A 23,797-nucleotide genomic window follows, 5' to 3' on the forward strand; every position below is an offset into this window, starting at 1 on the left:
AATACAAGAAAAATAAAAATATAAAGTCATTCACAACTCCAATGTCTATATCAACTAATATTATGATCTAGCTAGTCACTCGTGCAAATACCATTGTCTTCACATGAGACATTGAATATATTAGTAAAAGCTTGATTGACTGCATTAACTAGCTCTCTCTTAAGAGCAGAACATGAAAAGTTTTGAAGGTAAATCTTCTCGACAGTTCCTTGTAACATAAGCAAGGACACACTTTCATACACAACACAAGGGATTGGATCTAGAGAATTTCCAGAGCACTACTGAGCGTACTTAAAGTCATTAAAAAATGTTTTAGATATAGACAACATCGAAGATCAAAGCTTGGAGATGTTAAACTAGACTGAAGCCATGAATTTAGTTTCAGTCAAACCAGAGTCTGGCTCAAAAACAGAGTCTCTGTCCTCAATAATGCATGTCACAAAGAAACAGAGCAAAACATAGTTAAAAGGTTTAACTAATCTTCATAGTTCTGGAAAAAAGGTTCACTGAATGTTCGGTAGGTGATATTGATAATGATGAGATTTGGTGCATCATGCTTGGAAAATGTTGTTAAAGTGGAGCTAACATTTCTTTGACCTAGTCAAAGTTAGGCATTGACCAGAAAAAAAGAACTGTATGCTGTTCAGATTTTAGAAAAGTAAACTACGTGTCGTCTTTGATACAATCCTACCAAAGGTGCAAGTACATGTAATGTGTAGCAAAACAAACTAATAATGGAATGTTGTGTCAGGAGAAGAACCCTACTTGTTGACACATATACACCAAGGGTATGGGGCATTATGTGGGATCCATCAAATTTAGCCATTTGTGTGGATCAACCCGAACTCGACACGTTGAACCAAAGGACGAAACATTGAATGGAGAAAAGTGGAGAAAAACGGTTCGATGATGATGAATGAGCCATCTTCCTAGAAAAAGAAAAGAAAAAGATATACCTAACACACAAAGGTCTTATGACATCATCACACCAACTTTGAAAATGAAATTAGGAACGAGAGAATTGGATGTTCGTTTCCAAAGATGATTAATAAATGATAACTTCTTTCCCCTGTTTGATTATTAGAACTTAAGAGTTATTTTTGGTTTTTGTCAAGTTTCCCTACCTCTGAATGCTTTTAAGTTTCTTCTTGTAGTTTCTTTTGAATTTTAATTGATCCTAAAGTGTTCTTTTCTTTTTATTTAACCATAAAAGCAACCACTCTTTCAACTATTAAAAGGAAAAGGAAAAAAGCTTACTTGATAACAATTGGATATATGGAACAGTAGTGTCTTTATTGCTTTGTTTTGTCTATATAATTTGTTGTCTCATTGTCTAAGCTGCATCACAAAGTGAAACAAGAATGAGTTAGCTTGAACCACACGTTCATCTTCCGAGAAAGAAACCTACTTTCTCTCAAATCCACAAAAGAGAGAAAAAAAAGAAAGTAAACTGATTTGGCTAAGAAAATGGAAATAGTGAAGTCGAGGTTCAAGAGGGTTTGTGTGTTCTGTGGTAGCAGCAGCGGAAAGAGAGAGTGCTACAGTGATGCCGCCACTGATCTAGCTCAAGAGCTGGTTCGGTTATGCTTAAATCTTAATGAGAGTCTTGAAAACCTGAAATGGGTCTTGATTTTTATCTCTGTTTTCTCTGTTTTGTGAAACAGGTGACGAGGAGATTGAATCTTGTGTATGGAGGAGGAAGCATTGGTCTCATGGGTTTGGTCTCACAAGCTGTTCATGAAGCTGGAGGACATGTACTAGGGTATGCTCAAATCTATGACCTCTTCACTTTAGTTTTTTCCCCTATACTGCTTTATCATTGACATAGTTGTGTGATTTACTTCCATTTTGCTCTGCTTTTATGGGCTAGGATCATACCAAGGACTCTTATGGACAAAGAGGTAGGCGTAAATTACGTTTTAGGTGAAATGATTACTTTGTTTTCAAAAAGAGTTGTCCCTGAAAAGTGATTCTATAACAGATAACCGGAGAAACATATGGTGAGGTAATAGCTGTGGCGGATATGCATGAAAGAAAAGCCGAAATGGCACGCCACTCGGATTGTTTCATTGCTTTACCAGGTACAACATAATAACTAACTAACTTAGATACTTTGTAAAGCTTGAAAAATGTTTGTCATTCGTTAGGTACAAATTTGAAACTAGGTACAGTTTGATCTTTCTTCCAAAACAAGACTCATTTTGTAATTGACTTTAAAATTGATCTGTTCTTGCAAATGGTTATCAGGTGGGTATGGAACACTGGAGGAGTTATTGGAAGTAATAGCATGGGCACAACTTGGAATTCACGACAAGCCTGTAAGTGAAATAAACCGGTTCACTTTCCACTGTTGGAATTGCTCTCTGAATCACACACTATAGCCAAAATATAATAAAGTCTTGATCATTGTTTGTTTCCACTTTGGGGGAAAAAAACCTGCAGGTGGGTTTGTTAAATGTGGATGGTTATTACAATTACCTCCTCACTTTCATTGATAAAGCCGTTGATGATGGCTTTATCAAACCATCTCAGCGTCACATCTTTGTCTCAGCCCCCAATGCCAAAGAGCTTGTCCAAAAACTTGAGGTGGGTACCCACCAAAATATTGCTTTGCTTTTTGTCTTGAGATTCTGATGAAGATAAACAAAGACAAAAAGTTTGATTCGGCAATTGATCTTTTGTTTTTTGATATTCCTCAGGCATACAAGCCAGTGAATGATGGAGTCATAGCTAAATCTAGGTGGGAGGTTGAGAAGAAAGTGCAACAGCCGCAACAACAGCAACAAGTAGTGTTCTGTTCTAACACAAGCATGCAGACTGAGATTGCCCTTTAGACTTTTAGAGGGTCTTATGGTTAAGAATTGATCAATGTTTAGGGATATAATTATGAGAAATATTAAAGTTTGTTGTTTTCTGGGGTTTCTTTTGTCCCTCTTGAAGAAACCACCTGTATCAAACTTTCAACAAACTGATTCCACCAAAATGCACAACCTGAAAATATCAGCACTGAATCTTGGCCAATTCTTTGTAGAAAATGAACACACAATCTCTTGTGCTGTATACCAAAGAGTTCATTCCCTCAATTATGAAGATCAGAAAGAACAACACAAACCATCACAATGATATTTTGTGGTTGCAGCGGGATCCAACTTTCCCCAAATCTTACGGAGCAGGAATAGGCTGTTCCATTGGGTCGGAGAAACTCTCTGCTCTGATGAATTTGATATATAAATATATAATTGATACTATATTTTTTGGTACCGAAAGACTTTTTAATTGAACCCGATAAAATCAACTTCAAAAACTTTAATTAAACCGAACCTGAACCGGTTTTGACTATGAAACCGAGATATATAGTGGCTTTCGGGTCCCAGTTTCTTTGGGTCCTAGTATATGAGATCGGATTGGCTTCCTTGCGCTTACATCGAGTGACAAAACCAAGACATATTATTTCCTATTGCGTAAGAAGACATAGTTATTTTTTTTGGTATGAGGTAGATATTTCAAATATTAAAGCCAGTAATTCACTTTGGTTTACTCAAGTCACGTCTATGACCTGTCTGATTCACTTCTGTGCCTTTTTTTTAATCTCGCATACCGATCATTGTTCCATATTTATGTGCTTTTTGCTTGAAAGGGTCACGAACTCTTTTGGACAAATAGACTACTACTGTTTATCTTAAAGACTGTTGTTTCCATTGTACACTACCAAAGAGTTTCAACAACTTCTTTCTTGTTTTCTGAACTTTTTTTTTTGTTGTTCTTATATTTCGAAAGAAAGAAGAAATGAAAGAGCATAGTCATATGAAAGAATCTTGTATTAGTATATGTATGTTAACATTTATATCTCCTATTTGTACAAAAATTTGTGGGCACAATGACTTATTAGATGTTAAGGATTGAAACTCTGTATTTGATTAATGATTTAGAGAGTGACTCAATTCCATCTTCAAGATCTTGAATGCATGACTCTAAGTTCTGCACATCCTCCATCTGCAACGACTTTTCGGATTGGAACTCAGAATCGATCCTTGTGAATTCATTTGCTTCTGCTTCACATGTAACTTTGTTTTGGCTCATCATCTTTGAGACCAATGACCATTTCCCACAAGCCTTTGATCCGGACATGAAGCTAAACAGAGATTCAAACAGAGCCATTGTTACAGCTTCTGCTCTTCCAAATACAACCAAAGATGCATTGGTGGAATCTTTGCTTTGGCACACTTTCAAACTCTTGATTACTTTTTGGAGTGATTTCTTGAGGAACTTTCTTGAGACTAAGTATTTCTTGACCTCTCCGGATAGATCTCCAGGCTTTCTTCGTAGAATAGATTGGATCTCCATGAGACCTTCTTTCATCTGTGAAATCGCATCCTTGGCTATATTGCACAAATCTAAGATCCTGAGAGATCCATCAAGAAGTTTCTCAATCTGATCTTGAGATAAAGCTAGGTTGGTGACAGACAAGCGAATCATCTTTTCAAGAGAATCATGTAAATCTTGAAGGTTGCTAAGTCTCTGGCAGATAGAAGATGAAGAGGCTGAATCAGAAGATCTCAATCTGGTCAATTGCTCATCGACATGAGCGGCTTGAGGGTGTTGTCTCGAAGGGTAGCTGTTAGATCGAACATGGAAGGAGACTGCCATTTTTGTTGAGCTTTTCTTCTTTGTTTTGAGAAGGCTTAAAGAGCTAAAAGATGTATTGTTCTGCTTTCATAATCTCTTTGGTCATCTCATATATACACCTTTGAGTGGGGAGAGACAAGAGGAATCTCAAAGCTGGCTCAGATTTAAATCATAAAATCCTATGTTTGTGCAATGTCTCCCTCCAACCACTTATCTCAATGCATAAACAATAAGAAAAAAGATATGATTAAGATATGGATTCTCATATAAAATGCAAAATAATCTTATAAAGAATGCAACCGCACGAGCGACTCTGCACTTACACGTCTAGTTTTCATTAGAAAATGCAGAACCAGCTTGGCTTTTGTCTCCTTGGTAGCAAGATCCTTATTCCTCGATTTTGACATGTGAACTATCATACTCACTACAACTTGTGATTTTGTTTTTATTCTATCATATTTGTTGTTTCCCAACACACCAACATTTTTCAGACTTATTATTGTAACAACGTGTGTATTTCAGAGATGCCTTTATAAAAATACATATAAAGTTCAGTGGCCTAAGCTGTTAAACACACATAGTTAAATATTGCAAATTATGTTTATCCTTGACATTTAAACTTGTTTTTGTTCATAAGCTTTTGAACAGAGAAGAAAACAGAGCAATTGCAAGTGCTTCTGCTTCTCTGTAATTACACAACCAAGTGATTCATCATCCATGTTCTCTTTATTCTAGAAAACCTTAAACGACTTGATTACTTTTTGGATTTTTTTATATATATAGAAGCCTTTGTCTCTTGAATACAAGAAAAGGCCATTACAAGAAAAGACAACTACTTCTTCTGCATTCATCGCTTTTGCAGTCCATTCATATATACAATCAAAACTGGAAGACCTCATGAAATTTTTTCTTATTAATGACTATTAGCGATGTTTATGAATTTCCCCCCTCCATAAACATATGATGTGATTCACATTCAAAAACAAAATGCAAAATACGATTTGAATATAAAACAAGAAATGAATGTGCACGACGGATTCTGCACCTTATTGGCATAGTTTAAGGCAAATCCAGAAAGGCTTGTCTCCTTGGAGTTGATGGTAACAACACCATGATATTAGTATATTACAGTTCATGACACAACTACAAGAGCCTCATAAATACTTGAAACAAATCAAATTTTGCAGTGTAGGAGGCAGACAATATCTAATACATTGATGTATCCACGAGTGGTACTAATATCATATTCTTTATGGAGACAAGCCTTGCTGGTAGTGCATGTTACTACACCAATAAGATGCAGAATCGTAGATAATCCATGTGATCATATATATTGCTTTTGTACGTTGGATGATGCGTTATGGTGAGTAGTTGGAGGGAGACATTGCACAAACATCGGTTTCTATTATTCAGATTTGAACAACCATAAGATTCCTTCCTTAAACGATGTATATATGTCTAGACCGGAGAGCCATTGAAGACAGAACAAACATCTAAGCATTTTCTTCATCTCAAAAACAGAGAAAGAAAGCTCAAACAAAAAAAATGGCAGTCTCCTTCCATGTTCGATCTAGCAGCTACCCTTCAAGGCAACACCCTCAAGCCGCTCATGTCGATGAGCAATTAACCCGATTGAGATCTTCTGGGACAGCTTCTTCATCTTCTATCTGCCAGAGACTTAGCAACCTTCAAGACTTACATGATTCTCTTGAAAAGATGATTCGCTTATCTGTCACCAACCAGGCTTTATCTCAAGATCAGATTGAGAAGCTTCTTGATGGATCCATCAAAATCTTGGACCTATGCAGCATTTCTAAGGATGGTTTGTCGCAAATGAAAGAGAGTCTCAAGGAGATCCAATCGATTGTAAGAAGAAAGCGTGGAGATCTATCCGCTGAGGTCAAGAAATACTTAGCCTCAAGAAAGTTTCTCAAGAAATCATTCGAAAAAGTACTCAAGAGTTTAAAAACAAGCCAAAACAAAAACGACGCTTTGGCTGTGTTTGGAGAAGCAGAAACTGTAACAATTGCTTTGTTTGAAAGTCTATTTAGCTTCATGTCCGGATCAAAGGCTTGTGGAAAATGGTCACTGGTCTCAAAGATGATGAGCCAAAGCAAAGGTACATGTGAAGCTGAAGCAAATGAATTCACAAGAGTAGACATGGAGTTCCAATCCGAAAAGTCGTTACAAATGGAGGATGTGCAGAACTTAGAAATATGCATTCAAGATCTTGAAGATGGGATTGGGTCACTCTCTAAATCATTGATCAAATACAGAGTCTCTATTCTTAACATCTAATAAATCATTGTACCCACAAATTTTTTGTACATATAGAATACGTAAATGTTAACTAACACAAAACTAATACAACATTCTTTGAAACATTTAAGTTCTACCATTTCTTCTTTCTTTCTCAACATAAGAACTCAAAAATTCCAAGGAACAAGAATTTTACAACTTTTATGGTTGCAATTGTTACATATTTTATTATATTGATAATTGGAAAAAATTACTTTATGGTATGAAATTCTAGTATCGTATGCTTCAATGAGACAATGGGTTTGCTACTTTGCTTGCATGTGTCAACTAGTGGACTTGTTACTTTCGCACCAAGAAACGATTTGCTCTGTTTTAATTGTCATGACGATTTGGGCCTATAATTAATTCAGGCCCATAAATTAAACAACCCCAAAATGGTCAAAATCAATTCATCTTCTTCGTGATGATCGTAATCACCAACCAGTGACCTAACAATGGCCGTTCCTCCATTATTCTTCCTCCTCACACTCCTCTCTCTCCCTTCTCTTCTTATCTCCGCCGGTGCTTCCAATGCCTATCCTTCTATTCCCGGAACCGCTCCTATCGACGGAGGTTTCACCGATGAACTTAAACCCATTCGCCGTGAAGTCTACGGGAATGGCAAAATCTATGACATCAGTCACCGTTACACTCCGGAGATGCCGTCGTGGGACTCATCGGAAGGAATCGGACGGTTCCTATGGTTAGCTGCGAGTATGAAGAACGGATCTCTTGCTAATAACTCTGAAATGAAGATTCCCACGCACACTGGTACTCATGTTGATTCACCTGGTCACGTCTATGACAAGTATTACGATGCTGGCTTTGATGTTGACTCGCTTGATCTTCAAGTCCTCAATGGTATGATCTACAAATCCATTTTTTTTTTTTTCATTTTTGTATTATCTCTCAATTTGGTGAAGGATTTGGATTTTGCTTGTAGGTCTTGCGTTGTTGGTTGATGTTCCAAAGGATAAGAACATTACTGGTAAGTTGCGACTTTGATTGATTAGATTGATTGACTTCATAGTTTTGTGTGAGGTAGTGATTAGAAGACAGTGATGAGTGCTAATAAGAAGTTTGTGTTTAGGCGATGATCTTGTTCTTTGTATTGATTTGATTGTGTAGCTGAAGTGATGAAATCTCTTCACATTCCAAAAGGAGTTAGTCGTGTGCTTTTCAGAACATTGAACACTGACAGGTAGTATTGATTCTAGAACTTACCAGTAATAAGCTTTTGAGTTTCTGAAATGAGTGAAAACGTTTCAGGCGTCTTATGTTCAAGAAAGAATTTGATACAAGCTATGTCGGATTCATGAAGGATGGTGCGCAATGGTTGGTAGACAACACAGACATCAAACTTGTTGGTAATGAAGATTTCTGTTCTCCTTGTTTATATGAAGATTTGATTTTTTGACTTAGAATTGTTGGTTGTGTATTGGTGAAGTGATCTCTAAGCTGAGTTTTGGTGTATCAATGTCAAAATATAGGGATTGATTATCTATCAGTAGCTGCATATGATGATCTTATTCCATCCCACCTAGTATTCCTAAAAGACCGGGTAAGCAAGCATTATTGTCCTTAAGTCTTGCTAACTAGATGAATCCAAAACAGTGTAGATTTGATATTGATGGTTGAGAAAATCATAAAACCTTGACAGGAGACTATACTCGTGGAGGGGTTGAAGCTGGATGGTGTGAAGGCAGGACTCTACTCTGTCCATTGCTTACCTCTAAGACTGGTTGGAGCAGAAGGGTCTCCAATTCGTTGCATCCTCATCGATTGATTCTCTCCCATCACAAACCTGCCAAATCCGAAATTGTCCGTAATCAAAAGCTTGCTTAGCTTATGAACTGAATATCAGTTTGTGCTAGATTTATGCAACCAATATGGAGATTGAAGTAGGAAGAAATAAGAGAGATGCAGAGAAGACCAAGTTGATGATAATGAAGCACCGAAGAAAAAAGATTTTTCATTTCTATGTATATGTCAATAAATAAATTAAAAATTCTCTTAATCTGTCAAGGTTGTACTAATTATCAAATAGGGAAAAGTTCATAACATATAAATCCTTGTTGAAATAGGTTTTTGTTTTCCTGATCATATTCAGATTTGGTTTTATGTCTTCAACCGTCTCTAATCTCTATAAATACAGAGGGTAATACTCGTAACCGACCGGAATCTTGCTTGCTGTCTCAACCATATATCAGTGTTTCGAGACTTGTGACAAGGAAAAATCCAACGAGTGAGGCTACTTCGGGCTCTGCAACATCAAACATTCCTAAAGATGTAACTTTAGTCTATTTCTGTCAACATATTCTTAAGATGTAACTGTTTTTGTTCTTTCAATACAACGTCCTATGATTTATGTCAATAAAATAAACAATTTCTATAGACTGCAACGAGATGAATTCCCCCATTAAGCTTATGTATTTGAAATTGAGCTTTACTAGCTTTGTGTTTACTTAAAATAAAAGGCTTTATATTCTTAAGTTGGGAATTATGATCAATAATGTTAATTGGGCTTACAAAGAATGAGAGGGAGAGGCCCATTTAAGTTATTAACAATGACAACCAATAAAAAGTCCCACATCGATTACGTGAAGAGCAAAAGCTGCGTTTATAAAGCGTTGGAGTGATCTAAGTCATTGTCCCTTCGGAGACATCCGATAAAATTGGAACGATACAGAGAAGATTAGCATGGCCCTGCGATGACACGCATAAATCGAGAAATGGTCCAAATTTTTTTTGCAAAATTTTCCACAACGATTCTTTTGGATTTCAAAATTATCCGAAAGAGAATCAGTACAATCTTGCTTACTAATGCCATGAGTCTTAACATTGATTTGGAAAGCAAAATCACTCCACTTACACCATGTTAAGTCTGAGTTTGAAGAGCAGAAGAACATGATCGATGAAAAGAGCAATTTGTATTTTCGAAACATTTGACCATTAAAACTTACAACATGTATTGCATACAAACAAACATTCAATTGTTTTCTCTCCCTATGGTTACATTACATCCCCAATCAAACAATCCAGCAACAAGTTTTTAACCGTATTTTTTCTTTCTCTTCTTCTTAAAAAGAATTCTTGAAGCTCATCAAATTTTACAACAAGATGTAACACTTTGTGTCTCAAGAATCAAGATCCTCTGCCGCCTCGTTGTCTCTTTTCTTCGAGCTGAGCTGCTTCGTTCAACATATCGGCTGCGTCTGTGTTCATGTTCAGCTTCGCTAATGCCACAGACTGCATGTAGAAAGCTGTTGGCCAATCCGGATACACACACTGCGCTTGCATTGCGTCGCGTAGTGCTGCATCTGGTTGATCGCATAGTAAGTAGCATAGACTTCGCCGACCAAATACAGTTGGAGATACCATTGTTCCAACGTCAATGAACTGTCCACAGAAGCAATGTATGTAACCATATGAGTTCTACTATATCCAGATAAACAAAATTTTTTTGGCAAATCTGGCTTTAACCATAACCAAAAATCCGATACTAATACTGAGCGGAAATGTAAGAAGAAGTAGCCAGAAATCAAGACCTGTGAGTAACAGTCGATGGCTGTTTTGAAATCTTTCTCGCGGAAAGATTGATCACCGCGTTTCCGTGCATCAAGCATATCTTTCATTTGTTGAGTCCATTCTTGGAATGATAACTGAAATCCATAGATAAACCCCAAAAGTTAGTCAAGACTCTTTTTAAAGCATTTTAGCAATTGAAACCAAAACTACCATTTGATTACCTCGTTTGTGCCCTCGTCGTCTCTGTAATGTGTCATGACCAAAATCTGATGAATAGCTGTGAGATCCATTCTTGAGCAGGCCTCACCTAATGGCGAAAGTGGTCTCTGTGGAGTCGAAGGTGCCTCCTCTTGCTTCTTTATTCCAAGCATCACATAAGATGGAACCTGTACCCAAAATATTTAACACTTAAAAGACGAAATTTAAGAACTCGGTCAAGATTGGGAGTTTCAAGATGTCTAGCTTACGTCTGATTTAGTTTGCAATGGTGCAAGTGTTGCAACAAGATCTTTTGTATTTGGTCTCTCTCGAGGCTCATATTGTAAACATTGAGAGGCGAGTTCGACCACTACAGTAGCCTCTTCTGTTGAGAACTTTCCTTCGAGGTGTGAATCCATCAACAGAATAATATTCTTGCCTCGTATCATATCGAGAGCCTAGAGAAGAAGATAATACCACAAATCTTATTCAATTGATACTATATGACATGGACATTTATCAAGATTAAATATGCAAGAACCAAGAATCACTAATACCTTGCCCATAATACATATTGAGAGCTAAATCTGATAGACAGTGGTTAAAGAACAAGAGCGTGGCACATATCTTAGCTAATTTCAAGAGAGATGATGACAGAGCAGTATTATACAGTTTCTAGAAACCATGGTCAATGACCTACTACGAGAGCTTCACATAACTTAAAACAAAAGCATGACCAATGAGAAGATAATTTCACCAAAACACATATTAGTAGTAGTACAATTCATCCTACTAAAACATAAAGATAGGAACTTACATGGCTTGGAGGGATGTGTTTTCCGCTAAGCAAATCCAGAAGGACAGTTCCAAAGCTATACGTAACACTTTCAGGTGTCACTCTTCCTGCAACACAAAATTTATCACACTGAGATCCATCTTTGCTTCAAGAAGTTTCAGTGCAAAAACTATAAATTTGAGTTTTATGTTGATTGTATAATAATCTATAGAGTATAAACAAGTTGCTTTACCATTTCTTAGATATTCAGGTGGTGTATAAGCTAAATTTGTGCTATAACTTTTACCATCCCTACTGTTCTTCATCAAGCCAAAACATGAGAGACGAGGATCACCATCCTACCATATTCATTCCAATATACTTGTTAGGCACCGCAACGAGACAGGGCATCTCTTAAACACGAAATAAATAACTCTTGAGAAGAAAATAATAATACCTCATCAAAGAGAACCCTATAAGCATTCAAATCATGGTACAATGGACGACCCTCAGTACTACAATAATCCAAAGCCTCAGCTATGTAATATCCTACTCGCAACCTCATAGCCCACTCAATTGTCTGATTTTCCCCTGTGAATAACCAAAACAACAACAAGATAAGAAACAAAAATTCACCTTTTAAGACATTATAATTCACCTAAAGTAGTCTCTTTTCATCCATCTAACATAAACCATAAATGCAAGCTCCTAATATCAGCAAACATTACTAAAGTTCCCAGCTTTAGACAAGAGGCAATAAAAGAAGGAGAAAAAGCATACAATGGAACAAATGCTTAGCAAGAGTATCATTAGGCATGAACTCAGCAACAAGAAGCCTCTCATCTCCATCACAACAATATCCAATCAAATTCGCTAATCGATTATGCCTCAATTTCCCCACACCCCATGCTTCTTCCTGAAACAAATTGAAGAAACAAAACAAAACAGATTTCAGAAAACAAATATTCAATCAAATTAAAAGGTTCTGTTTTTTTTTTTAGCTTACCGCAAATTGTTTAGGCTCAGGCCAAGCCATCTTAGTAAACTTCTTGACAGCGATCCAACGACGGTTCTGAAGTCGGCCTTTGTAGACAAGATTTGGGGCTTTCTCACCACTTTCTGATACGATGTTGTCTGAGCTAAAGTTGTTTGTAGCTGCTTTAAGGTCAGCGAAAGAGAACTCAGAGAAAGATGGGATTCCTCCTCCTCCTCCTCCGCCGCCTACACCACTAGCTCCGCCGCTTCCGCCGTTATCAGCCGTCGTAGCTCCGCCGTGATTGTTTTGAGATAGTGGTTGCGGCTGAACTCCATCTTTCCCAAGTGGGTTATCGCCGGAAAACAAGGATTGACAACAACCCATCAAACTCTTTTTCCTTACCCAAGTCGGAAAGTGTTTCTCTTTCGCTCCTTGTAAGAGAGAGAAAGAGTTGATAGTGGTCGAAACAAATATAAAAATCCAATTTTTATTTCTTCTTTTTTCTTTTCAATTCTTCTGTTTTGACTCCTGAGGTAAGTTTCTGTGACATTGTCTCCTTCTTGTCAATATGGTACCACTAATATTAGATTATTAAAATTCAAAGATTAACACTTTGATTATAATTATGAAGTCGAATTATGTTTTATTTTAAAACAATGGATTTGAAAACTGCAGAGCCAAAAAAAAACAGAAGAAGCCAACTTCTTTTGTATACTACGATACTATAATACAATAAATTGATTCCGATGTCCAATGATTTAAAACATTGTGGTACCAAAAGAGATTTTGGAAAATCACATTATTGACAGCTCAAATTGTTTGTGAATGGAGTGACTTATCATCAACCATTCCTACTTTTGCTTTCTCGATTTTTTTCTTATTTATTCAACGAACATTCCCATTTCAACCCAAAGTTTTTTGTTTTGTTTTTCTTATAAATATTAAGTACCTAGCAACTTATTTCAAAAGGTAATTCGTACTTTGTGTATAAATGTAAAGAGAAGCGTGTGAAGAAAATATGAAGTTTTAGAAGTTGACTTTGTAACCTTGTGATATTTTGGATTTATGTGTTCTTTTGCATTATCGCATGCACTTGGTTTATTTTTCTGAATTATTGACGTGCCTTCTAAATAGAGTAGAAGTGAATATCAATTTTCTTAATGGATTTGACAGACTGACATATTTCTTTCCGTTTGAGTTCTGATTATCTTGTTTACCAAAAATGATTATTTCTTTGTGTTATTCCTAGAAATAAACTGGAATCAAATCTCTTGGAATTAACCTTATTTTAAGAAGTTTACTCTCAAGGCAGAAATCTTTCTAAACCATAAAAGACAGTTTATTTGCCTTTGGAACTATGTATTATTTGGAACCTAAGACAAATATGGCTAAATGTTATAAATTCTTTAAAATATGATTTTGCTAATTTAGAACCTCATATTAGAGATTACCAAATTTGAACTAGATGTAGTTACGCGGTACTTTTTTTAATAAAGACGGCTAGCCTAGTACTACAAAACATGGTCAAAATATGGATTAAGCTTCCAAACTTTCAACGGTTTACTTGTATATATTTTATTAATTATAGATAGATTATGTGGATATAACACCAAAATCCTACAGAAAATACACCGTAAAATTATCAAACATTTGTACTTTCATTTTAATTTAGTTTGGAAACCTAGAAATACTATTTTTCAACATTAAAATCAATTATTACATTATATACACATTACTATTAAACGATAAGTTGATATTTATCTTAAAATAATTTGATTGAGAAAATAATATAATAGTATCATTTAAAAAATGATCAAAGGTTTGGAAAAAAAAAACTGCAAAATCTTAATGAATAAACTCCAATGACCACCCAAAAGGACAATAATTGGTATATTCTCAATTTAGATGTATGGAAATGAAAAGTATGCTTGCTATTTGTAATACCCATCACATATAGCTTTGGGGAAAACAGAGCTTTAAGCTTTCAAGAACACAAGAGCTGTCTCTTTGTGTAGAAAAGGCAAAGAGTGAAGTGATCCGATGATTCTCCAGAGTAATTGGCTTTTCTTATATGATTAGATGCTCAAGCACTATCTCTACTTATATTTTAATACTAAATAAGTACTGATTATTTAACCTTTGGTTGGATCGCAATAATAACTTCTGGCACTTATTCTCTGCATGTTATTAACTTTATTTCATTTTATTATTACTAATAAAGAGAAACAAAAAAAAAAGATTGACACATGAGACGTCAAGTTCACGCTATTCATGTTAGGCACGGCAGCTTCAAGACGAGAACTATTGGCGCATGGACTAGTCGAGATTACTCTTGAGACCACTGGGTTTAAATATTGTTATAGTTTCACACGAATCATTGATGTTTGAAGCTGGCCAGAGGCCAGGCTAATGATTGGAAATAGTTCGCTAATCATGTTAGGCACGGCAGCTTCAAGAACCGAGAACTATTGGCGCAGGTATAGTCGAGATTACTCTTGAGACGATTGGGTTTAAATATTATTATAGTTTCACGAGAATCATTAATGTTTGAAGTGGTCAGTGGCCAGGCTAATGATTGGAAATAGTACTTCTCTATTTTATCGTACTATAGTTATCTAGCTAAGCCTAGTATCTTGTTGGCCATGCATAATTGGATATCATGAAACACTAACTTTTAACGAATATCTCTTTCACGTAAATCGTTCACTACTTTTATCTCCGATCTACATAACATGGTTTTTTAAGAGCCAACACGAGAACGATGAGGCAAAACATAAAACTTCGCATGTTAAATATCAGTATTTATTTGATAACTAATTAGATTAGTTTATAATGCTGCGTACGTTATATAGTTTCTGCAAATAGTTCGGTAAAAAGTAAAAACAGAAGGCGACCAGTATGATTTGAAAATCATGGATGTGATTTATTTACTTTGCAATGGTACAAAATTATCGTTTACGAAAAGTTGGAAAGAGACGTGTGATGTGATCACTCCGAGACGTGAAAGAACAGAAGTTTTGTGAGTTTTATTTTTGGAGTTTCAGAGTTAATTGTAAAAATCTCATGTTGCAGTTTTGTGCGGAATGTATCAATACTATCCAAATGAACAACAAAGGCAAGGGAAGAAAAGTAAGTTCGTTTGGATTTACTAAAGTAATCGATGAGAACAAGATTCTTATGGATGATCCTTGTTCTGCCACATTGTATTTTGGAACTTGTCCATTGTGATTGCGATTCTTTTGAATAGTATGAAATTTTCCAAATCTAATAAGATTCGAATTGGTTTTTCTGTTTTGTCTTAGAATATAAACCGAACTTTACTCCACACTAAAAGTCAGTCCATTTGCTCAAGAACAAAGCATATTTGGACAGAGAAATAATACACCGAGATCAAAAAAAAAAAAAAAAAAAGATTTGCCTGAGCTATATATATCCTACCTTAGGATTTTACAAAAAGAATTGTTGAGAATTATATCATAAGTTTTGTCCTAAGCGTCTTATCTACAAAGACCCAAACATTAAATTATTAGACTCAACTCATATCTGTGACTTGTGTCATATGTGGCTACTAACTGTCAAGTTATCACAAACCTTTCTCCACCATGGCATCAAAACCATCCGGTTCAAAGCCAATTTCATAAAATGCCTAGGTTCACCAGACGGTTCCTGCCTCCTCTTAGATCATCATCCTGAAAGGCGCTTTTTGCCCGAGTCTCAGACGCGCAAAACCGAGTATTCTGGCATTGCAAGATCAGCAAACAGCTCGATCATGGGATTCAAATTGAATTGACAAGCAAACCTCTTCTTCCTGTTTTGCTTTTTTACTCCTCCTCTTCTTCCTCAAGTTCCCGTGGTGCAGTTTCTTCATTGGTGCGCTCTAAGAGATCCTCATAAGCTCTCATCGATTCAGCAGTGAATCTCTCCATAGCTTCAAAAATCCGTTGCAAACTACCTTGTAAACTATCGCTGCTAGTATCGCTTTGGTAAACAACGTTGCCGGATATCGAAAGACTGTTACCATCACCCGGTGCCACAAGAATCATTTTCTTTTCCAATGCTTGAATCTCTCTCTGTATCCTCTGTTCTTCTCTGTCCATGTTCCTGACTTTCTTCTCTGAATCACCATGCCCCGTCATCATCGTATCTAACCGATCTTGTTCCCAAAGCTGAAGCACACTTGTAGTGAAACTACGCATTGCCTCAATAACTTCCTTCTCAGATATCCTATCCAGAGCTTGAGACCATTGGTTACAGATGACAAAGATAGGTGGAGCCCCAATCCTACCAGGTGAAAAGGGAACTATCCCATCAGGTGTTTCCTCAGGTTCATACAGAAGACATTTCATGAGCCATTTATTCAACTCTTTTACATAACCCTTCTGCGCACTAACCCAGCTAGAGAATCCCAATATCCAATTAATAAGTTCATGTCCAAGCAAACTCGTCGCTTCTAGATGTTCATCGCCTAGTTTCTTGCTTGCTCTTATCGGGCCTAAACCTTGTGCTTCCCTAATAGCTTGACATTGACTTTGATGACATTCAAGCATTGTTTTCCACATTCTTGTAAGCCTAATTAAAACCGATATCAACATTTGATTAGCGCTACAATTGCAAATATCTAGAACATTGTATATATTTGGAGAAGACAAGTTTATATTTACCCTTGAATCAATGCATTCAGTTGCGGCCACAGGTCTTCGTCTCTTATCTTATTAATCGTCACGGATATTTTGTCGACAACCTGAATCGCAATCCGTATTTTTGTGGACATATCTCTCACTAATTTCCGCGTTTTATCTACTTTGATAGCCTCGGCACCTCTTTGATCCAAACGCTTTAGCTTCCTAAGCTTTTTCTCGTGAGCTAGACGCAGTTTCTCCTCGGCCTACACAAAGAACAACTCTCTCTTCAGAACAAAGGAACAGAACAGAACCGAACAGTGTTCTAAGATCAAAGATTTGATACAAAAACAAAATCAACCATTACCTTGACTTCATGATAAAGCTTCTTCTCCCAAAGATGGAGCTTGTGCAACGTCGAAGAAAGATTCCTCGACCTCGAAGCAAGCTCTTCTTCAATATCTGCATAAGTAGGTGGCACAACAGCAGCAGCAGCAGACGAAGAAGTTCCTCCAGAGGTAGAAGGTAACGAAGGAGTAACACCGTGCAACATCTTCGAAGCAGCTGCTTCCAATTCACACGACACAAAACAAATACAAGTTCAAAACTTTACTTAACCAATTACAGAAAGCTGAAAACTTTAAGTAACAACATTGTAAAAAGATCAAAGCTTTACCATGTTTACGACCATAAGGATGCTTCCCAACTTCAAGTAACTTAGCAATCTCACTTCCTGACTCTGCAGCTTTCACGAATTGATTCTCAATCTCTTTCGCAACTTCAGGCACCGCACGTGGCCCTCCTCCTCCACCACCACCACGTGTCGCCGTGGCATTACTCCGCCGTTCCTCATCTTCAACAACCTTCTTCTCAACAACGTGAACTTCATACTCCATCCCTTCTTTCTCCACCGACACACTTGGTCTAGACTGATACGCAGATGCATCTCCGACATCACCTCCACCGCTAGTACTAGCACCGGATTTATCAAGCGGCGGAGACGGGGACTCTTCCCTCATCATGTGTACGGCGGCGGGATTTGGTTGGTGACCACCACCGGCGGCGAATTTTGGTTTGCCGTAAACTTCTTTAACAACTTCGTAATGTGAATCATCGTCTTCTAAATCCGGTATACCTTCTTCTTCTCTTAACTCTCTCGAATCTCGACTCGGAGTATACGGAGGATAATAAGTATCAAAGGGATTCAAAAAATCCCAACCGTTAGACCTAGGCGGCGACGGTGGAGGTGGTGGCGGTTTTGTTGCTGCAGCAGTTGTAGAAGCAGAAGAAGAACCGTAGTATCCTGGTCCGGGTCCGGGTACTGGATTTGAGTATCCAAAATATGAATTTTGAGGAGGATATGGATATGAAGATGATGATTCGCCTATGTAGACTCGTTGAGGACTAGTTGGTCTTTGCTCATAGACAACTGAAGGAGGCATGGATTTGTTCTTCATGTAATTCATGTGCATATAACTTCCTCCTCCAGAGTAAGGATGCCCCATCATATCTGGATTCGGGTACGGGTTTATATAACCCGGTTGTTGTTCCATGTATCCGCCCATTGGTGCTGATTCGGGAATAGGGAAATTGCCGAGATGGTGGTGGGGAGGAGAGTGGTGATGCAACGAATCCAAATCCAAGTCGTCGTCGTCTTCTTCATCTTCGTCGGAATCTGAATCGAATTCGAGATGACCCGAATCAGAACCGGAACCCGAGTGAGCGTGGTTGTGGTTGTGGTGAGAAGAAGCAAGCTTTTGTTTTTTTGGGGAATTTGTTGCTTCGTCGTCAAGGTCACCTTTTCTCTGAGGAGGAAGATTAAGTCGAGGAGAATCACCGACGTTAGCGCCGCCGGAAGCGACGAAACGGTGGTGGTGATTGATGAAAAGATGGAGAGAGTGACCGATTTCTCGAAGCGAATGAGTGTAAGCCACGTGTGATTCAGCTAAAGCGTAACGTTGATGAATAGCAGCTTCTAAGAAAGCACAGCGTTCACGGCAAAGAGCAACCGCCGGAAGATCGTCAAGCTTAGAACTTGTACAACCCATAACACTCAATAATATGATTCCAAACCCAAAACAACAAAGAAAAAAAGAAACAAAAAAAAAAGAATCAACTTAAATTAAATTATAAAGAAAAAAAAAAAAGAGAGAGAGAGAGAGAGACCCAAGATTTGAAATCAGGTGTAGAGAATTGAAATTAAAAGACTTTTCGTAAAGAAAGAGAAAGAAAGGTAGGTGAGAGGAATAAGAGATGGAGGCGCATAAGGGGCAAAGATGGTGTGGGTTGATGTTGATAGAGATTACATACAAATGAAAGAAGTGATTGTTTTCTCTATAAGATAAAAAAAGAGATAAAAATGAATGATATTAGCTGAAGAAGATGAAGAAGAAGAAAGAAAGAAAAAAAAAACAGCAAAAGGACTGTGAAGGAATCTTGCCAGCACCGAGATTTTCGTCCGTTTCTTCCATAGGATTGAGTCGGTGTTTTTTTCTTTTCTTTTTTTTTATAATTTACCATAATCTCCTTTTTCAGAAAATTAATTAACCTGAAAATTCTTACACGGTAGATTTTTTTTGTTGGGAAAATTTAACCTTTTTAGGACAGTACTTTGAGAGAGATTCAGACATGGATCTTAGAAAAAGAGATACGGTAGTACTACTAGTAATTTTTGATCTTTATGTTAATAATAACGTGTAAGTATAAGTGGACTACTTTTCTACTTTGGCTTTGTGGTTTGGTTTGACGGTAACTTTGACTCGTTTTGACCATTTTTGTGTCATTCCCTTAATTATGTTCTTTAATTACGTAACGACAGTATTTGATTTGGACAATTTAAATTCGACATGTTGATGGTAACGGGTAACGTAAGAAATTAAGTGATGAGATTCGTATTGAACTTATGTCTTGCTATTAATTAGTAGTAATTGATTTATTGATTATTCTCAAAGGAATGTAATGGAATTTGTTTTGATTTAAAATAGTACTACAGTTGTTGGTTTGGTGTGTTCAAACTAGAGACGTAACTAAAATCGATGTTTGTTAGCTTTCAGGCACTTCAGGCTTCAGGTGTGATGCTAACGTCGTCATGTTTCTTCCTCTCTCATTGACTAGACTGACTCTTTTTTGTTGAATTGATTTTTTATATTATCATCTGAACAAAACAAGCTTATTAGAAATTTAATTAGCATCTAGTAATCGATATCGATTGGTGAAACCAGCACAAATAAAAACTAGTCAGAGTAAAAAAAACAGTAAACGAATAGTATAAAATAGTTTAAAATCTTAAGAGATAAACGTTATTAACGTTTTCGGTATTGCTATTTGTTATTGAGATCGGTACTCCGCAAATTAAAACGGTATATATACTTTTTATCGTAGCATTAAAGGGTCAATTTAAACAAAATTGCAAGAGTCAACCATGTGTTTTGGGATTTTTTTAAAAAAATAAATAAATTTGGATCTTCACTCTATAACGTTTTTTTGGGCTGAAACAACGATGAGGGATTTTTTTTTTCTAATATAGAATTTGTACATAATTCTGATAGTTACTGCTAAAATAACATTTCTTTAACTGCTTGAACTACTTATATATAAAATATTATGGACCTAAAAATCAAAATGAAGAAGGCTAAAAGTGCGTGACGAGGTGTGTGGACAATTTAAATGTAAACACACGAATAAAAGCTTGTAGCGAGAGTTGCAGGAGAGAAACTACTTGATAGCGCACTCAAGTATATAGTAACCCTTTAACGACATCGAAATCTTTGTTCTAAGGTGTTATGTTACTATCTTCAGATATCTGAAGAAACACGTGAATTTTGTTTGCGTTATATATGTTACGCACATTTATTTACATAGATATGTTTTAAAGAACATGCGAAAGACATGTTTCTACAAAACAAAACAAAACAGATATATTTTGATTAACCGGATTCACAATTTCGCACAACAACGATTTTTTAAAAACTTGTGTCGACCGACTAGAACGAACAGTCTAGAAGATATATATTACTGTATTAGTAATGACTATATATGCACATTGTCACAAGAAACCAAATCAGGTCCGTAGCGACAAAAAATGTGGTGACGAACTATATATATCACAAAAATAATGTAGAGAAATCAAACAAAGCCTTCGGATATTTTGACATCCGATAAGGATGATACTTAGCATGGAAGCCTTGTAACTGATATATAAATGTTATTTACGCAGAATAACTTGATGCAGAAGCAACTCTTTTTGTCCCTTCTGTTTTCTTTTAACTTTTTTTTATTAAACTCTTTTTTCCTTTTTATATTTGTCTTGTTTTTTTTGGTCATAATATTTGCCTTTTTGCTGCATATATGCTAGATCCTTTATCCTTTCCAAAATTAAGACAAATAAATTTGGTGTTTCACTTAATTGATATGTCTGCTTTTTTATCGCACATGGTAACTGAAAGTAAAAAAAGAAAAGAAATTAAAGTATTCCTATTTTAGGTTAGTGTTTGAGTTGAATCAAATGATAAAAAAAGCTTATACATCTTTAGATTTAGCGCTAAGATTTCAACCAAAAACAAAATAATGCGTGTGATGATTTCGAATTGTAGTTGGCCATTTTAATGTTTTATATAGCAAAAATCCATGTGTTTTCTCTACACAAAAAAAAAAAAAAAAAAAGAAGAAGAAGGGATAATTGGAACCATATACTGCTAAACAAATGAACCAACTTAATAAATTTCCGTTTAAAACATTTATTGTAACGAGACCAAATAAATCTTATTCACTGTATTGCAGATGATTCAATTAGTAATTGGCACTACTCTCTTTAGAAAAATGGTCCCTTGAATCTCTATACTTTTACCGTCCGAGATGAAAATGTTGACAAAACTCGTAACATCTCATGCCAACTCGCATGAACGAACATAATAGAGTATCCAAGTGCCACACTGTTACGAATTCATGAAAAGAGGATTATATAAATGGTACGTACGGGGAGTGTGGACAAAAGCCCAATTACTCAATAACATATATAGGTGGTTTCATATGGCAAAAGTTAATTAGTATTCATGCTTTACCTGAAATCCAAAATAGTTGAGATCATATATAATTGTCATGCAAAATTATTTGACAAATGTCCAAAATCTTAGTGATGTTAGGTGCAGAATATAAGAAGAGGCCTGTTGATTCAGAGGTAAGGATATTTTGAGAAAGTTATACTTTGGTCCCCTACCCAACTTCAATAAGTCAATTGATTGTTACATTTTGGGGAAAGAGTGATGAAGTAAATACTTTATAGTATACTTGAAGTGTTTGTAATGTAGAAGTGAAATTTAAAAAGGAATATTTAACAGTACTGTGCTAAAACATTGAATTTAATGCATTGTGACGTCTTCTTCGTCTTCTTGTCCCTATCATTTTATTTTCCTCACTTTCTTTAGCTTATCAAGTTAAGCACGTTCAAGCTCAACACCATTACTTTTTCCCATTCTGGGATCTAGATAACACCGTCGTTTTTTTTTTGTCTTTCTTTGGCTTATAATGAAGGTCCAATTATTTGATTTGCTAGTGCACTTTAATTTTTACTATACTCCACTTCGATCAGATTAATCATCATATTTTATTTAATCATTAGAATAGTATAGTACAAAAATTATACAAAGTAACTAAAAAATTTGCAGTAAAAACTTGGGATATCACCCATTCCGGAGATTCTAAGTGTTGTGTTAAGCTGCTGATATTCATTTGGTTTCCAGTTTACATATGTACACACGAATTATGTAATGTAAGTTGTGGCCAAAATTAGTAAAACGTTGATGTATTAAACTGAGCCATAGAGAATACATATATAAATTTTCTAAAAAATTAACGCTGGTAAAAAGTTGAGTTCTTCTGCCAATTTAAGAGCAAAGTATCTGCATGATATATTACCTATTGTTAAGATAACGGTTCAATTTAAGGAAGTACTTATTCAAATGTCACGATTTCATATGCAAATCAGTAGAATACAACTCCATTATAGACTGATAAGTTTTTTTTTTTTTTTTTTTTGGGCAAATACTGATAAGTTCTGATCATTTATCTATACTTAACGCAATCGTATATGCCAGTGATAGATAATGTTATGCATTATTAACGCATACAGAAACAAATCTAAAACTAGTATAATCCATACAACTATTTTATTCCTCTGCTGTTTAGTGGTGAATTTGGAATAAAGTACTGGTGAGTAAGATATATTTATGGTTATTAATGCGATGGTCATTAATGCAAGGGGATTGAATTTAGGGTTTATAGGAGGAATAAAGAGAACACAGAAGAAAGGGTTGAAAGAAGGAGAAAATTCGGCACAGAATAATTGGGCGACGACAGGTGACACATTTCACTGGCGTAAAAAGGTTCACTATACACATGCTTTTTTTCACTTAGCTTCATATTTAATTATGTGTGTATATAGTATTAATTATGTGTGTATATAGTATTAATACTTGTATTAATACTATATAGTCTTAGGGAGGGTACAGTAATTTTTTAGTCATGTTATGCATGCAGTACATACAAGTACTTAATTAAGGAAATTTTGGGTTTTTGATACACTGTTCCTTTTTAATCGAAATAAGTTTTTTCTTCTTCTTCTGAGTTGATATATTTATTTGTCTGGTGGTTCAACCAAACCATCATGTGCTATGTATGACTTTGAGGTGTCGTGTGTTTTCGATAGAAACCTTTAATAAGGAAAAAGAGAAAATCCAAGTGTTGTGAATTATAAGGGAAATGTTTCCATTGCTGCGAATG

General features: G+C 36.0%; 6 protein-coding genes and 2 non-coding genes across 12 annotated transcripts; 5 read left to right on the forward strand and 3 right to left on the reverse strand.

The window, feature by feature from the left end:
* The first annotated feature begins 932 nt into the window (after positions 1 to 932).
* LOG5 (Putative lysine decarboxylase family protein) lies at positions 933 to 3,199 on the forward strand. 2 transcript variants are annotated; one of them, NM_119685.3, is made up of 7 exons: positions 933 to 1,575; positions 1,665 to 1,762; positions 1,871 to 1,901; positions 1,982 to 2,081; positions 2,248 to 2,318; positions 2,443 to 2,586; positions 2,700 to 3,199. In NM_119685.3, exons 1-7 carry the CDS (start codon positions 1,468 to 1,470, stop codon positions 2,832 to 2,834), a joined length of 687 nt encoding a protein of 228 aa, NP_567978.1. In that variant the 5' UTR covers positions 933 to 1,467; the 3' UTR covers positions 2,835 to 3,199. The 2 variants fall into 2 exon arrangements, with proteins under 2 accessions (NP_567978.1, NP_001328997.1); NM_001342329.1 differs by lacking the exon at positions 2,700 to 3,199 and having other exon boundaries at positions 1,269 to 1,575; positions 2,443 to 2,665.
* Positions 3,200 to 3,805: 606 nt separating this feature from the next.
* Positions 3,806 to 4,708, reverse strand: AT4G35200 (hypothetical protein (DUF241)). The gene has a single exon (NM_119686.2). The coding sequence runs from the start codon at positions 4,645 to 4,647 to the stop codon at positions 3,886 to 3,888; it is 762 nt and encodes a 253-aa protein (NP_195246.1). The 5' UTR covers positions 4,648 to 4,708; the 3' UTR covers positions 3,806 to 3,885.
* A 1,259-nt stretch (positions 4,709 to 5,967) lies between these two features.
* AT4G35210 (carrier protein (DUF241)) lies at positions 5,968 to 6,983 on the forward strand. The gene has a single exon (NM_119687.2). The coding sequence runs from the start codon at positions 6,172 to 6,174 to the stop codon at positions 6,922 to 6,924; it is 753 nt and encodes a 250-aa protein (NP_195247.1). The 5' UTR covers positions 5,968 to 6,171; the 3' UTR covers positions 6,925 to 6,983.
* A 331-nt stretch (positions 6,984 to 7,314) lies between these two features.
* Positions 7,315 to 9,222, forward strand: AT4G35220 (Cyclase family protein). The gene is made up of 6 exons (NM_119688.4): positions 7,315 to 7,785; positions 7,868 to 7,912; positions 8,053 to 8,125; positions 8,194 to 8,291; positions 8,415 to 8,485; positions 8,585 to 9,222. The coding sequence occupies exons 1-6, from the start codon at positions 7,380 to 7,382 to the stop codon at positions 8,708 to 8,710; spliced, it is 819 nt and encodes a 272-aa protein (NP_567979.1). The 5' UTR covers positions 7,315 to 7,379; the 3' UTR covers positions 8,711 to 9,222.
* A 358-nt stretch (positions 9,223 to 9,580) lies between these two features.
* Positions 9,581 to 9,675, forward strand: U6.6. The gene has a single exon (NR_142256.1). It is a non-coding gene; the product is annotated as an other RNA (small nuclear RNA).
* A 160-nt stretch (positions 9,676 to 9,835) lies between these two features.
* BSK1 (BR-signaling kinase 1) lies at positions 9,836 to 13,102 on the reverse strand. The gene is made up of 9 exons (NM_119689.4): positions 12,432 to 13,102; positions 12,206 to 12,341; positions 11,883 to 12,016; positions 11,679 to 11,784; positions 11,468 to 11,553; positions 10,920 to 11,108; positions 10,674 to 10,838; positions 10,473 to 10,586; positions 9,836 to 10,323 (listed from the first exon to the last, which is right to left on the reverse strand). The coding sequence occupies exons 1-9, from the start codon at positions 12,783 to 12,785 to the stop codon at positions 10,069 to 10,071; spliced, it is 1,539 nt and encodes a 512-aa protein (NP_567980.1). The 5' UTR covers positions 12,786 to 13,102; the 3' UTR covers positions 9,836 to 10,068.
* A 1,687-nt stretch (positions 13,103 to 14,789) lies between these two features.
* Positions 14,790 to 15,622, forward strand: AT4G03385. Its single transcript, NR_144049.1, has 2 exons — positions 14,790 to 14,878; positions 15,474 to 15,622. It is a non-coding gene; the product is annotated as an uncharacterized misc_RNA (transcript).
* Positions 15,623 to 15,680: 58 nt separating this feature from the next.
* Positions 15,681 to 21,831, reverse strand: AT4G35240 (DNA-directed RNA polymerase subunit beta, putative (DUF630 and DUF632)). Of its 4 annotated transcripts, none has more exons than NM_119690.2 (6): positions 21,664 to 21,831; positions 17,697 to 19,136; positions 17,388 to 17,584; positions 17,063 to 17,286; positions 16,227 to 16,970; positions 15,693 to 16,138 (listed from the first exon to the last, which is right to left on the reverse strand). In NM_119690.2, exons 2-6 carry the CDS (start codon positions 19,066 to 19,068, stop codon positions 16,078 to 16,080), a joined length of 2,598 nt encoding a protein of 865 aa, NP_195250.2. In that variant the 5' UTR covers positions 19,069 to 19,136; positions 21,664 to 21,831; the 3' UTR covers positions 15,693 to 16,077. The 4 variants fall into 4 exon arrangements, with proteins under 4 accessions (NP_001328300.1, NP_195250.2, NP_001328299.1 ...); NM_001203992.1 differs by having other exon boundaries at positions 15,704 to 16,138; positions 21,662 to 21,831; NM_001342331.1 differs by having other exon boundaries at positions 15,693 to 16,970.
* Positions 21,832 to 23,797: the final 1,966 nt, after the last annotated feature.

Source organism: Arabidopsis thaliana, chromosome 4 (genome assembly GCF_000001735.4).
Source record: "Arabidopsis thaliana chromosome 4, partial sequence".
Taxonomy (NCBI): domain Eukaryota; kingdom Viridiplantae; phylum Streptophyta; class Magnoliopsida; order Brassicales; family Brassicaceae; genus Arabidopsis; species Arabidopsis thaliana.